The following is a 14,204-nucleotide window of genomic DNA, read 5'->3' as shown; positions in this document are numbered from 1 at the left end:
CTCTTATTGTCAGTAGAAGTAACCTAGTAGTGTTGTTTCCATTTTAGGAATTGTAGGAAGTGAAAAATTTATATCCTTGGATTCCCTTCTTGAGTTTGGCACCATGTGAAAGTGACACACAGGACTCAGGAATTAGTAACCAGTAAAGGCTGGATGGGAGAACATGGCTCAGATTTTTCTAGTGGATTTCCCTCTGATTTAGATAGACTTGTCTACCTAGGCACTTAGGTGCACAGCTAGACAACCACAGGCTTTCTGTACCTGGATTTTTAATGCCTTAGAACCAATGTGAATGTACCCATTTGGTGAAAGGCAGATCCAACAGAGAGGGCCTCAGAGAGACAGAGCTGGTGCTCAGTGTCTTCTTCCAAACCCTCAGATAGTTACATCAATTCCTCCCCAGGAGGAAGAGAGGAGTGGGGGACTAGCATGGACTTTTACCCAAGTTTCTCTCCTAAACTTGCTGCAAATTTTCAGACAATTTTAAAACGTTGCTCCTCTCTAGAGAGGCATAGGTTACCCAAAGAAGTCATTAAAGAGTAGCCTGCCCCTGGATGACCCTCAGATCAACAAATATCCATGTTCTCCTTTGAAGGAGCTGATAGCCCAGGAGGAATGGGACCTCCAAGAAAGTGACCAGGATGGTGAAAGTTCTGGGAGCAGGGCAGAAGAAGACCTGGAGGTGTTTAATACAAAGAAAGAGACTGAGAGGTTCCAGTTCTCCAAATTTCTCCAAATGGTCAAAGGGCTGTTAAAAAAGGAAACAGTTGGATATCTTTCTATGTTGCTCCAGGAGGTCAATTCAGATCCATTGGTGAATACCACAGGAAGGCAGATCTTGACTAAATATAGGAAGATATTTTTAATACAAGTAAAGCATAAAATCCTTTTCAAAGAAAGCACCCTTTCAGGAAAAGTGCTCAAACAGAGGCTGCCAGAATGTCATAGAGGAGATTCTTAGACTGACGAGAGGTCAGATCAAAGTCCCTCTGAGAAGGGAAACAAACATTCTACCTTCAGGAAGAAATGGAGAGAGAGGCAGCGTGAGCTGTAGTAGGAAAACCCAAAGAAGGAGGGGCGTGCCTTACTGGGTATGTGTCTATTTAGTAATTTTTCTTTTAATGAGAAGGACTTTTAAGAACTTCTAGCTTTTAGACTCAGAATTTAAACTTCTACTAAATGGCTGAAGGAAACTCCTTTCTCTAAGCTGGGTTTATGCTTTCTCGGAGGACGGCATATCTGTGGGATAACATTGTTTTGTTTTGGCTTCTAACCTTCGATCTGAAAACACATTTATTTCTCAGAAATCATTTATAAAGTGGATGTCAGGAGCAGGACTATGGGCTAAAATGAAGAACTCAAAGCCAAGGCAAGATGTAACTTTCTTATGTGCAAGGAGTAGCAAGAGGACCAAAACCAGTAATTGCTAATTAAGTAAAAATGCACCCAAAATGCTGATGAAAGGCAAAGAAAGAAGTAGATATAAAAGAAGCAGGTTGGGATAGATGAGAGCCTGTTCAGCTTCAGTGTTCTTTTGAGTCTATGCCAGAGGGATATTTGAGCCTCTTCTTAACCAAGAGATAGATGTGGATTAACGGGGTGGAACGCTAGATCACTGTCAGCAGGAGGTGAAGTACGGCTGTTCATGGCATCCTGGCATGACCTATGCTCCACATGGGGCAGGAGGATAACCGGCAGGTGTTCCTCTGTTGTATCCCAGTGTGTTCTCTTGTGAAAGGCCACAACGTGTGATTGTTGCATTAATATCTACCTCTGCCACTAGGCTGTCATCTTCACGAGGGCAGAGACTGTACTTTTACTTACCGTTTCCTCTCTCACATGTCTAACACAGTATCTAGTATATAACAGGTGCTCAATCAATATTTTTCAATGTAAGGACAAAACTAAGGGGCTTGAAGAAACAAAATCAGTCATTACAAATGGCTTTCTCCATATGAGGTTCCTAGAGTAGTCAAATTCATAGAGACAGAAAGCAGAATGGTGGTTGCCAGGGGCTAGGGGGAGGGGAGAATGGGGAGTTAGTGTTTAGTGGGTCGAGTTTCCGTTTGGAATGGTGTGAAAGCTCTGGAGATGGATGGTGGTGATGGTTGCACAATAATGTGAAGATATTTAATGCCATGAACTATACACTTAGAAATGGTTAAAGTGGTAAATTTTATGTCGTATACATTTTACCACAATAAAAATTTTAAAAAAGAATGGCTTTCCTGAGAAAGGAGAGGAGGTAATTCTAGGAGGATCTGAGAGATCACCTAACAAGGGCGTCTCCAATGTTAGGAGCTATGTGTTCCCATGGAGCATAGGCGATCAACCCAAGCAGAATTTGCTGGTGGAAGGAGACACTTCAGATTATGATTTGAAAGACATTGATCCAGGCCAACCCCTTCCTTACAGATGAAAACTAGGGCCTTCTCTTTTCTGTTTCACAAGCTGTATCACATTTCACTCAGAGACCTGAGGTCAGTTTACCAATTCCTTAGTCATGGGATGGGACTATGCCCAGGGTAGACGGACGAATGGTTTCAAGTTCCGTAATGCTTGTGCCAGGGCTCCTAGCTTTAACTCACTGTAGAATTTCTCAAGTTGTCTCTCTGGAGTTGAGTTTGAGACCTGAAAAAAGAAAACACAATGCCTAATTCAGAGCTTTGGCTTTTCTGTTTTGAAGGAGAACGCACATCTAGCAGACATTTTGGCCATCAATGGAACCAGAGAGGGTCAACTTCCCCAGGGCCTGAAGCAGCTGTCCCCTGACAAAGAGAGCAGTGTCCAACACCTGCTCCTGCCTGCAGACACACTTTCAGGAGAAGAATATGAGTGTGTCTCACCTGATGACATCTCCTTGCCTCCACTCCCAGGAAGCCCTGATTCCCCCCTGGCACCATCTGACATGGAAGTGGAGGAGCGGGCCAGCCCCTCCCTCAGCCTTCATATAAGCAGACACAGGATGCAGATAGGGGCCGGCAGTCTAGGGGAGGCCCAGGAATCTGGTCTTCCACCACCTGCTGCTTTTGCTGATGCTTGCAATGATAACAGAGAAACATTTTCAAGTCATTTTGAGAGACCGTACCCCCAGGTCAAAACTGAGCTCCCATTAACCTCCCGAGGATTTCTGGAAAAAAGTACTGGCTTCCGCAAAATCAGTGCTAAACAGCCAGAGAGCATGCCGAGTGAAGTGCATGGGAGAGCTTTCCAGCAGCACCCTCAGGCTCAGGGAAGTTCGCTAGAAACACAGGAGAAGATGCATGCTGAGAATAACATCACTAAAACCCGAGATAGGCTGCATGCTTCCCAGGATGCATTCTCGGGCCTAGGGTTTCCATCAGGCCCCAGCTGGGCCTATCAGAGGCAAATGGTTCCCCGAGAAGAGATTAAAGGTACCTCAGCAAAGAACAGCGTGGTCAGCCTAGCTGGCCAGGCGCCTAATTTCTCCAGGCTCCTGTCTAATGTCACTGTCATGGAAGGTTCTCCAGTGACTTTGGAAGTTGAAGTAACAGGATATCCAGAGCCTACACTGACATGGTGGGTAGCCTATAATGACAAGCCATAACCACAAACAAATTGGATCCCTGAGCAAACCATCCTGTGTGCACTAACTTAAAGGTTTAGGGACAGCTTATTAATATTCTAGGACACTGCCCCACTGCATGATTCAACCTCGCATCAAACCCCCAACTCTCATTTTGGTAGCAGCATGGCTAACACCCTTAAGAAAAAAGTAACTATATAAAAGAATAATTTAACAAACTCTAAAAGCACTGCAACTTTGTTGTGGTTTGTTTTTGTTTTTATCAGTTTAACATTCCACATTATAAAGATTATGGGTTGAAATTCTTTCCTATGGTTTATTTCTACATAAGCATGACATTTTCTTGGTTTAACATCTCCTATTCAATTAAAAAGATAAGAATTTGGGTTTTTCCCTTTTCTTTCATTTACTTATTTCATCTCTTCCCTCCTCCCAACAGTCACACATGCCACCTTTGTAATTGGTTTGTTTCACTAAGAATTCTTTTTATAAATTTCCTCAGTGTGAGAGATGGAATAAAAATATTTCTTTCACAGTTGCTCCCAGTGATGAGTAATAGTCCATTTTTGAAAGGTAGTGTAATAACTGAGATGTGAACAGTCTGAGTTCACTCTGGAGACATCACTGTTTTTTAAGCTTATCTGTTTTAATAAAAGTAAAGTGCAGAATACAGGTTTTGAATTACCTATTGTTGTTATAAAAACAGTTGTAAGTTTCTCAACATGTGAGTTACTTTTAAACACTTAGAAATTCTTTCACCCTTAAGTAGTTTTGAGGGCAAAATTACAAATAGAAGAAAACAATTTTATATTTTAAGATAAATAAAATAGCATTTATTTATGATAATATTTCAGTAGATGTTAAATTAGCAGTTTCAATTATCGTGTGTGCCCATTGATGGCACTTGAAGCGTGAATCGGTTATCTAAAGAATTTATGAGAAAACTTTGGTTTCTCAGATTATTCAAAGAAACTGCACTTGTGCTACGGTGCCACCATTTATGCTTTTGTTTCATTTTGTTGTTTTTACAATTGCATGTTTTTTACAGATCAGGAGTTTCATATTTATGAATTTAAAAGATATTTAATTTATTATTAAATATCAGTTCACGTCAAAGAAAAATGTTGTCTGAAGTGTTTCTTGTTTTTGTTGACACAACAAATAACTTGGTCAGTATATTGCGTTGAAGAACTATTGCAACATTGTGAAAAATATCTTGCCCTCAGATTTACAACAATTTGCTCAATTAGCAATAGGCAAGTTATCAGGGAATCATACGTTCTTACGACACAGAAAAATGCAAAATTATCACTTGACAATGGCAACAGAGAATGATTCAGGTTTGTCATCACTTCTTATGTAGAAGAACATGGATATAAATAAATAAACAAGAATCTAGAATATGCAAAATAAACAAATTATTTGCTTTATAAAAAGATGAAGCTAAGTGCTCATGTTTATAGGAAATTTAGAAACGTCATTAACAGTAATAATCCAATTGCATAAATACCTTTTATAATTAGAAATCATTTTCTTCTAATGAAATTAATTCACAAAAATTAAATGAACTCATTTTACCAGGAAATGCTGTGTAGGTACCTTCCCCTACAACAGCTCACTGGTCTTCTCATGTGGATCTTATGGAATGAATATGGCGGGCCAGATGAGTCTCACTCCAATACAGATTCTAGGAAGTCACAAGTTGCTGTACCATAGCAGCTGAAAGAATGACACAGGCCAAGTAGGGGGTGCCATTTCACACTCTACATAGTTGTTGCCACGAGCAAATGGTGGCCCAGTGTGACCAGATGGTCTGGTGTTTTTAAGAGTAGTTGGTTATCTGAATTTTCATATGCAATAATCCAATTGTTAATGTTGTCAAAAAATTCAATTTTTTAAAAACATGATCCAAGGTGATCAAACTTCACTGGCCCCTAGTTACCAACCTCTGCTTGAAGGATAAACAGCCCCACTGGAATTTGTGGTAGCTACAATTTTCCTGCTAATGCTAGCGAATATTGCAGCAGTAATGGGCCTATTTGCAATGGTTATTAGAACTTGGAAATCATGTGAATAAACAGTGGTCCTGACTTTAAAAACTGACTCTCTGCTTCAGGTACAAGAAAGGCCAGAAACTGTCTGCAGATGGGCACTTACAGGTTTTACACAAGGAGACGAGACATTTGGTGTCCATTCCGAAGGTATGCAAGGCAGACGCAGGCCTCTATGTGGCTCAGGCCCAAAACTCTAGTGGCGTTCTCTCTTCCAATGTCATCCTCCATGTGACAGGTAACCACAGGCCACCAATCACAAGAATAAACTGGATAACGCTGTGTGTCATCTATGTTAGTGTGTTCCTAATGTACTGGCTACTCACACAGTGACTGTGGGCTTGGCACTCGTGGACGGCATTCTCGTGAGCCTAAAGGACAACACGGATACTGATTTTCCTGCACGATCACCCACCAAGTATACCTGCATTCTGGCCATATGGCTTGTTGGGTTAACACCACTGCTTGGTGAAATAATCAAATTTTCTTTAGTGCTTTAATGTATTTGAGGAGCTTGGTAAATTACTAGCAGTGAATAAGGACGCATTTTTGTATTCTAAAAAGAGATATGTTCTAGATAAAAAAGTAAAATTATGCTATATTTATTCCCTCCTAATTTAAGACCATGCAGATCAAGGCTCACATCAGCGTAGAGAACTAAGTTAAATTTCAAATCCAATTGTTTGATAATTTATTTTTAATTGTACTCATAAACATCTCTTTGTAGAATAACAGTAGAAATCTTGAACTGAAGTTGTAATTTTCATTATTGCTTTAGTTGTCCTTTAATTTTGTTTTTCATGTCTTGATCTCATTTATTGAAATACATTCTATGTAGTTTCAACATAGCCTACATTCCTGAATCTGAGGATGCCGATGTAGATAATCATTCCTCGTGTTGATCTCATGGGTTTCACGTTGGAGAATAGATGTGCCATCAACTTTAAATGAAGTTTCAAACTTGCATCAGCTATGCATGTCATAGAGCAAGATGGAACAGGCTGCAGGGATGGACCGACAGTATTCCTGTCATTCCATTGACATATTTTGGGAAGCCATGTATCTACAACTGCAACTGGTTCCTCCTGTTTCTAATCTTGATTCTGCTGCTGCCCATTTTTGCAGCCTGTGGAAGGACATCCCCATGCCTCAGTTTCCTATTTGGAAAATGGGTTGATCATCTACCTCATGGGCAATTGAGAGTTTCATTTCACATCTCGTAAGATCTGAAAAATGGAAAGCACTCTATGAAGGCTAAGGGTAATTATATTGTTTCATGTAATTTGTCACCACTGCCTCCTGACCACTATTTCTCTTTCAGATGCTGTTTCTTTAGAATATTAAATTAAAGGAGTGGTGTTAGTGTGTGATTTCCAACTATTCCATGTGGGAAAATGATGTTTTATGAGTTGGAGATTAAATTTCTTTCTAATTTCTTAGGACTATATCCTTTTCAAAGACTTGAAATTAAACTTAGGAGGATGTATTTAGTATGATCTAAGGGGGAAAAGTATGTAATAAGATGGCAGAAGATGAATTCTATCCTTTTCTTGTAATTATCAGTGTAATATTGAAGAATACTCTGTGCTTTCCTGTGAAACATATTATTCAGAAATGATGATCATCTTTTTGGTTCTTTTAAAAAATAAACATAAATAAAGGAGACATTTGTTTTTTAAGTTTTAAACATAGCCTTGTCATGCTAGGGCAAAATCTTTAGTTGAAAGAATAATTCATTGTAGATTATTGATGAAGAGATTGAATTAATTATGTTGCTGTAAGACTGTCTACAAATAATAAAAATATTTAAATGTAATATATTTAAGTTGATATTAAATGCTTACTGGATGTTATCTGAAGATGTCAAGTGTGTGGTTGAGTAAAAAGTTGGCATATTTTTTCTTGTGCTGCGTATTCAATTTAATTAAAAAATTAAATCTCTAAATTTTCTTCCAAATTTTGACAGAAACCTATTATAAGCTTATATGTACAGCATCCTAGGGAACTCATAGTCTCTTAACTCTCTTACCCTTTTTTTCCAGTTTTAAGTATTTTGCATATCTTCCCTAATTCCCATGTTGAAGCTAAAGGGTAAAACCTATTCATGTCCAAAGAGAGCAGACAGGACCAGGTAACAAATTCTCGTCCCACTTTCTTTCTCTTTCTTGTTAATTGAGTAGGATCTCCTATCCCATTTTGTTGAATTTGTGGTTTGGAGTTGTTAGGGCATGGGAACTGCTGGTTTGCTTTACCTGTTGCATGCCAGTGAATGTTAATCCTTTGGGGAGCAGCGTGGGATATACATATATCCATGGTATATGACCAAATAAGGCATATGCAGCCCTGATATATTTGATGTATATAGCAAGTATAAGATGTATATATATACACACACATATATGTACACACACATATATAGACTCAAATATTGGGAAAAAGCATTATGCTGATATTCAACATGTAGTTCAGGTGGCTGTCTGTATATCTATCATCTATCCATCCATCCACTCATTCATCCATCCATCCATCCATTTATCTATCTATCTATCTACCTACCTACCTACCTACCTTATTTTTCTAGGCTATTGATTGACTGTCTAGTAATTCCCGCAGCAGAGAAGAATAATTTGCTATTCTTTATTCTTCTGGTTATGTTTTAATTTCAAAGACTTAAGTGTGATTTTCCTTTTTGCTAAGATTTCTGTCTTGATCAAAGAATTCTCTTCAAGGAAGTATGAACTAAGATTATTAGTTAAAAAGGAAAAACAGGAAATTCAAATAATGTTTTTATTTTAAGATGTATACATGATTTCTACTCATTTACTTCTAGAGAAAATTCTAGACAGCAATATCAAAACAACAAGAAAATGAAAATGAAAAGAAAGATTTAAAAGAATATATACTTGACAACTTGAAGGAGTGCAACACAAAATGTGCTTTTAGCTTCTTAAAAGCAAAATCATTGAGTTTTCCACTTCTGATTTTTCTAATAAAAGGATGTATAAACATTTAGTGGTAAGGTTTTTTTCACACTCAATACCAAGAGAATCTTTATTTATTCATTTATTTATTTTTGCTGAGGAAGATTAGCCCTGAGCTAACAACTGTGCCAATCTTCCTCCACTTATATGTGGGTTGCTGCAATAGCATGGCTGATGAGCAGTATAGGTCTGCGCCTGGGATCCAAACCCACAAACCCAGGTGGCTGAAGCGGAGCATGACAAACTTAATCACAGTGCCTCGAGCCAGCCCCTTCAGGAGAAATTTACTATAGGAATCCTTACATTTGAATCTCTGCATAGTCTATAATACCTGAAATAGAAAAAGAAGCATGAAAAATTTAGCAATTTCATTCAGGAATGCTAACCATCACTTACCATCAAGACACAGGTTTAAAATAGATTAAATAGATTACTACAAGAACCTTCTAACTCTTCACTCAAATTTAAATTCCTTCAAGTAGTACGCAAGGCCCTTTAGTACCTGGCCTCCAGCCTCTGTTGTGTCTCCTCTGATCCACCCACAGAGCAACATTTAATTTCAGGGCTTTACTCTATCACACTCTTTCTTCTCTGCAGTCCTTTCTTCCTGGAACTCCCTTACTGTATTCTATCTTATCTTCATCTGCCCTAACTCCTGCTTATCCTTCCAGTTCCGTTTGAGATACAACTTCCCCCAGGAAGCCTTCTGACCTATCAAGTCCAGTGTAGATGCTTCTGCTATGTGCTGTGTCAACACCTGAGCTGCCCATGTCATGTCCCTTAATACATAGCATCAGAATTGCATGTTTGAGCATCCGTCTCCTCTGACTAGACCCTGAGATCCTTATCAGCAGGATCTGTGACAGCCCTCTTCATCATTATATTCCCAGTACCTAAGACATAGTCACACTCAAGGAAGATTTCTTGAATTGCCAGAGGTAAACAAAGATAAGCCTAGCTTGCTTTTTCTTTTTTTGGAGAGAAGGGGTGTGGAGAATGTAAAAAGAGAAAGATGTGTTTGTTACCTGATTGTTCGTCCTCATTTTGGACATTAGCCAGTCAGGATTAGCTTCTATCTGTGAAGTATGCATAAAACACTCTCATCTAATCAACAAAACTTAAATGAAAACCCTCCAGATCCTCTGGGATAGACCCTGATTGAAAATTGAAACTTAAAGATAGATGCTGGCTCTCGTGGCAGAACAATACTGAGAGAAGAGGCAACCTCCAGGATCATTGTTCTTGACGTAAAGTGCAGGTAATCAGGCATAAATCATCATCAGGTGTGAGTGGAGCAGTGGGTGTCTCCACTCCACTCTCAGTGACTAAGTCCAAACTGCCCGAACCTGGATTTATGTACTTCTTTAGAAGATTACACAAATTATCAATATTTTATTATAGTTGGGGCTCAGTAACCTGGTCGTGAACAGATCTTATTTGAAACAGGCATTTCATTCATACATGTAAATATAAAAAAGCTAAATCCAAGAACTTAAGATTATTTGAATTCCAAATGAAGAAAGGAAAAAATATCACATCTTGTTCCACTTTGATTTTATTCATGACCATTCCTTACTAGAAATTGCCATCTGAAGCTTTTGACATTCCCATTGTACGAATGGTGTTTTACGTGTGTCCACGAAATAAATTAGTTGAAACAAAATACAATGTCTCCTCCTAGTGCACTCTGATATTGTATGTGTCAATGCAAACACCAAAAAGCATGGCAGACTGTTTTAGGTTTATAATAAGCAGAATCTTGAGCTGCACCAGAGAGCGACACATTTGCATTCACGAAATGAGACAGTGTCCTGCTTAAAGCAACAACAATTCATTTTCTCTGCTCTCATCACTTGAGATGAGATTTGAATGTTATCAGCTGTGTATGAATTCAACCTCAAAATGGAAAGCACAAAGCTGCTAATTTGGCCTTGACCCTTGAATGCTCATACCACTAATCCTTGTGTTGATGAGAGTTTGTAAAACATTGTGAACTACCCAAGCATCAGTGGTAAAGGTTGAATGCATGACATTCCTCCAGATGAACAAGTCTTTAATTCTGGAGTTTGAGTGTTTGGCCAGATAGCTCTTCCTTCTGTTCAATGCCAGTTTCATTTGCATAAGCCAGGATCTGGCAAATCCAATTCTTCAGATCTTCTTTTTTATACCATAAAATCAATATCCTATCCTCCTAAAAGGATAAGGGAACAGAAAGAATTGTAAGACAAGAATGTTGATGTGCATATATTTACATTTAGACAATAAAAACCAGGTAAAATAGAAACTTATTTTAACCATAAGAGTAGCTGGAAAACATTGATCCAACTTGATTTTTCTTTAAACCAGAACAACAATAGTTGCATAATTTGAAGTTTTCAATCTATATTCAGATGGCTCCCTGCTAAGGCTCTTTTTCCACTTAGAACTCACTTAAATATCTAATTGACATTTATAGAATAATGTACTCAGCAACAGCAGAATGTACATTCTTCTTAAGTTCACATGGAGCATTCACCAAGATGGACTATATTCTTGGCCATAAAACACACCTTACTTAACAAATTTAAAGTAAAAATAATCATACAAAGTATGTTCTTAGGTCACAATAGGGTTAAAATAGAAATCAGAAAGATGAATGGAAAATCTCCAAATATTCGGAAATTAAACAACACACTTCTAAATAACACATGGGTCAAAAGATAAATCTCAAGAGAAATTTTTAAATATTTTGAAAGACATAAAAATACAACTTATAAAAGGTCTGGGATGCAGCAAAATCAGCACTTAGAGAGAAATTTCTAGCATTAAATGCGTATCTTAGAAAAGAAGAAAGAACTAAAATCAATAACCTAAGCTTTCACTTTAGGAAATTAGGGGAAAAAAAGAGCTATTTAAGCCTATAGCAAGCAGAAATTATAAAAATTAGAATATAACTAAATGACCTTGGAAACAGGAAAATAATAGAGAAAAGAAATTAAACCAAAACCTGTTTCTCTGAAAAGATCAGTAAAATTATACATCTCTAAACAAGCTAACCAAGAAAAGAGAAAGGACACAAATTACCAATATCAGAAATGATGACAGGGTCATCACTACTGATCCTTTTTCTCCCCAAAGCCTCCCATTACATAGTTGTATATTCTAGTTGTAGGTCCTTCTGGCTCTGCTGTGTGGGACGCCGCTTCAGCATGGCTTGATGAGTGGTGCTAGGTCTGTGCCCAAGATCTGAGCCTGCGAAACCCTGGGCCACCAAAGTGAAGCATGAAGAATGACCCGGGCTTCACAGAATGTACATGTGTGTCATGAGCACAGTCTCAGTTACAGGGACTGGTCCTCTTGGCATGTGAGTCCCATTCTTCTGTGATCTGACTCTAACTCAACTTAGGTGAAAAATCAATCAGTTAGAGGGATGGTGCCATCTCACAGAGAACCTCAGAATTAGGAAAATCTATATAGTTTCTTTAAACATAAAATTGTTGGTTGGCTTAATCACAATTACGTAGCATAGAGTGTGTCACATGTCATTAATAACATTGTGAATTAATAAAAACCATTTCAAAAGTTTTGCATCTTGGTGATACAAATGGTGTGCATATGTACCAATTTCTTAGTAAGTGTTCTTATCTGTAGGAATTAGGTAACATATAAAATGCCCAAGTGATGTATGATGTCATCAGGTTAGAAAAACACCTCATGGTGATGGTACCAGTGCCATGAGCAACCCATGACCAAGAGTTAATGAAGAAATAGGCTTTTCTTATTTGAACAGTAGTATAATGTATAATACAGACATATATTTATATGCATTCTATAAGATAAAATACTCAGCACAACTCCAATTTTAAAAATGTAAACTTAAAAATCAGTATATTTCAAACAGGATTCTGAGATAGCTGACAGAGAAGGGAAAATACTATTTATATCTATGTAAATATATATCAACTCCAAATATAAATCCATTTAAATTCGTCAGAGATAGCTATCAAAAGAGTTATTTCTAAATACAACCTAGAGGTTACTTTTATTTAAATGTAATAACCGTATCATAAATCATGGTCAAGAAGCAGCTGTTGGGTTTTTTTTTAATCTATTGGCTATTGTATTTGAATTTTCCATATGAAGCACTGAATGTGGGTCCTTAAAGATGGATTTTTCCAACTCATTTCTCAAGGTTATTAAAGCATATATGATTACTGCAGGAACAAATGTTTTGTGTGTTCATTTCTTTTTTATTGCAGGTGGTTTATACATGCAGATAATGAAATATATATTATATCTACTGGGCACCTGGAAACAATAGAATTTACTTACATATTTCTTAGCTCCACTGGGAGTTCTTTAAACTGTAACTTAACATTAAATTCTTGTAAATGTAATAAATTTAATCTGTTTATCTCATTCAACATTTTGCATATAGGGGCTATTTATTCTTGTATGAATATTGACTCACAAATGCTCTTAATAAGTGCAATTGCTTCAATTCAAGAGGAAAAATTATCATGGTGGCTAATATTTAACAGGAAATATACTTCTACTTAGCATCTCATTGCAAAATAGTGATCTTTTGTATAATAGGACAGTAATCAAAGCAAGTGAAGACAGTTTTCTAAAGTCAAATGTACTGGTTTCTCACTATGGTATATCCTTTCTCCACAAAAAAGGAACTAGCTATTGAGTTCATTTCTCCTATGCTTTCTCACCATGTCATTAATTTTAATGGGAAAATGTTTAGGAGAGATGACATAATAAAGAATTTGTTTTTCCTGGCACTAAGTAGCTAATTGTGTACTGCATCAATAATTTTACCCAATGGCCATATTAAACATTTTTCAGGCTCATGGAACTCTGCTGGTGAAATTCACTGAAGTGAAACTCCATGTCAGACACAAACAGGAAATATTATCTAAGGCAATAAATAACTGAGATGATAAAGACAAGATGGCAAGCAATAACTATAACAATACGATGAAATTAAATGGGATGGAGGCTAGGAACCATTACAGTGCTGAAGAGGAAACGGAAATCCAGTTATGATTGTGTGTTAATGTCCTTCTCTGTGATGTTGGCTTTAAAAACAATTGTAGCCTCCTCCTTCTTTCTCTGCTCTGTTTTGAAGTAAACACACACTATATATACATATGCTTACACATCCCTATATATCTGCAAACTCACATATGGATGCATCTAATTGTATCTATATCCATAATGGATGTCCTCTGAAAATCTTACAAAGACTTGGTGTAGAAAGTCATCTCAGGCATCCTCATCTGTCTCTATGTGACGATTCCACCAGGACTGACCCTAAGAATCTCTGGGCTAGCTTCCGAGAAGTTTCCTCCAGTTTAGTATGCAGACACTGTCATGTAAACCTCTAAGATTTAGTCTGTTTGAGCCAACCTGCAAAGTTTCAGATGAGCAGAAAAGAGGGACATTTCTCCATTGTGTGTTCACATTTGGCAGCCTCTCCCTTTCATACCCAATTTTTTTTAAGTGAAGAGTTAATATAAAGTAGGAAAAAAATTTTTTCACAACTGCTATAGAACTACACATCTTAAAAAATAAGTTGTTATAAGCCAATTGCTTGATTTTTTCTGGTGTGTCTTTTAGAGCCTTGCTACGGAGGGT

The 14,204-nt window shown here is 37.5% G+C and overlaps 1 protein-coding gene across 12 annotated transcripts in view; it reads left to right on the top strand.

Annotated features, from left to right (window-relative positions):
- The window catches only part of CCDC141 (coiled-coil domain containing 141), a 181,593-nt gene extending 174,097 nt beyond the window's left edge, over positions 1-7,496 (top strand). For 7 of the 12 annotated variants that reach the window (XM_070241341.1, XM_001501039.5, XM_070241340.1 and 4 more), the window contains 2 exons: positions 2,687-3,540; positions 5,664-6,150. In XM_070241341.1, coding sequence (XP_070097442.1) covers positions 2,687-3,540; positions 5,664-5,931 — 1,122 coding nt within the window. In that variant the 3' untranslated portion in view covers positions 5,932-6,150. Of the gene's footprint in view, positions 1-2,686; positions 4,520-5,663; positions 6,151-6,436 lie in introns of those variants that run through there. The other 5 variants (XM_070241344.1, XM_070241343.1, XM_070241342.1 and 2 more) reach the window with 2 other exon arrangements.
- Positions 7,497-14,204: the final 6,708 nt, after the last annotated feature.

This window comes from Equus caballus, chromosome 18 (assembly GCF_041296265.1).
Source record: "Equus caballus isolate H_3958 breed thoroughbred chromosome 18, TB-T2T, whole genome shotgun sequence".
NCBI classification, from domain to species: domain Eukaryota; kingdom Metazoa; phylum Chordata; class Mammalia; order Perissodactyla; family Equidae; genus Equus; species Equus caballus.
This window is presented reverse-complemented; position numbering and strand designations above follow the sequence as displayed.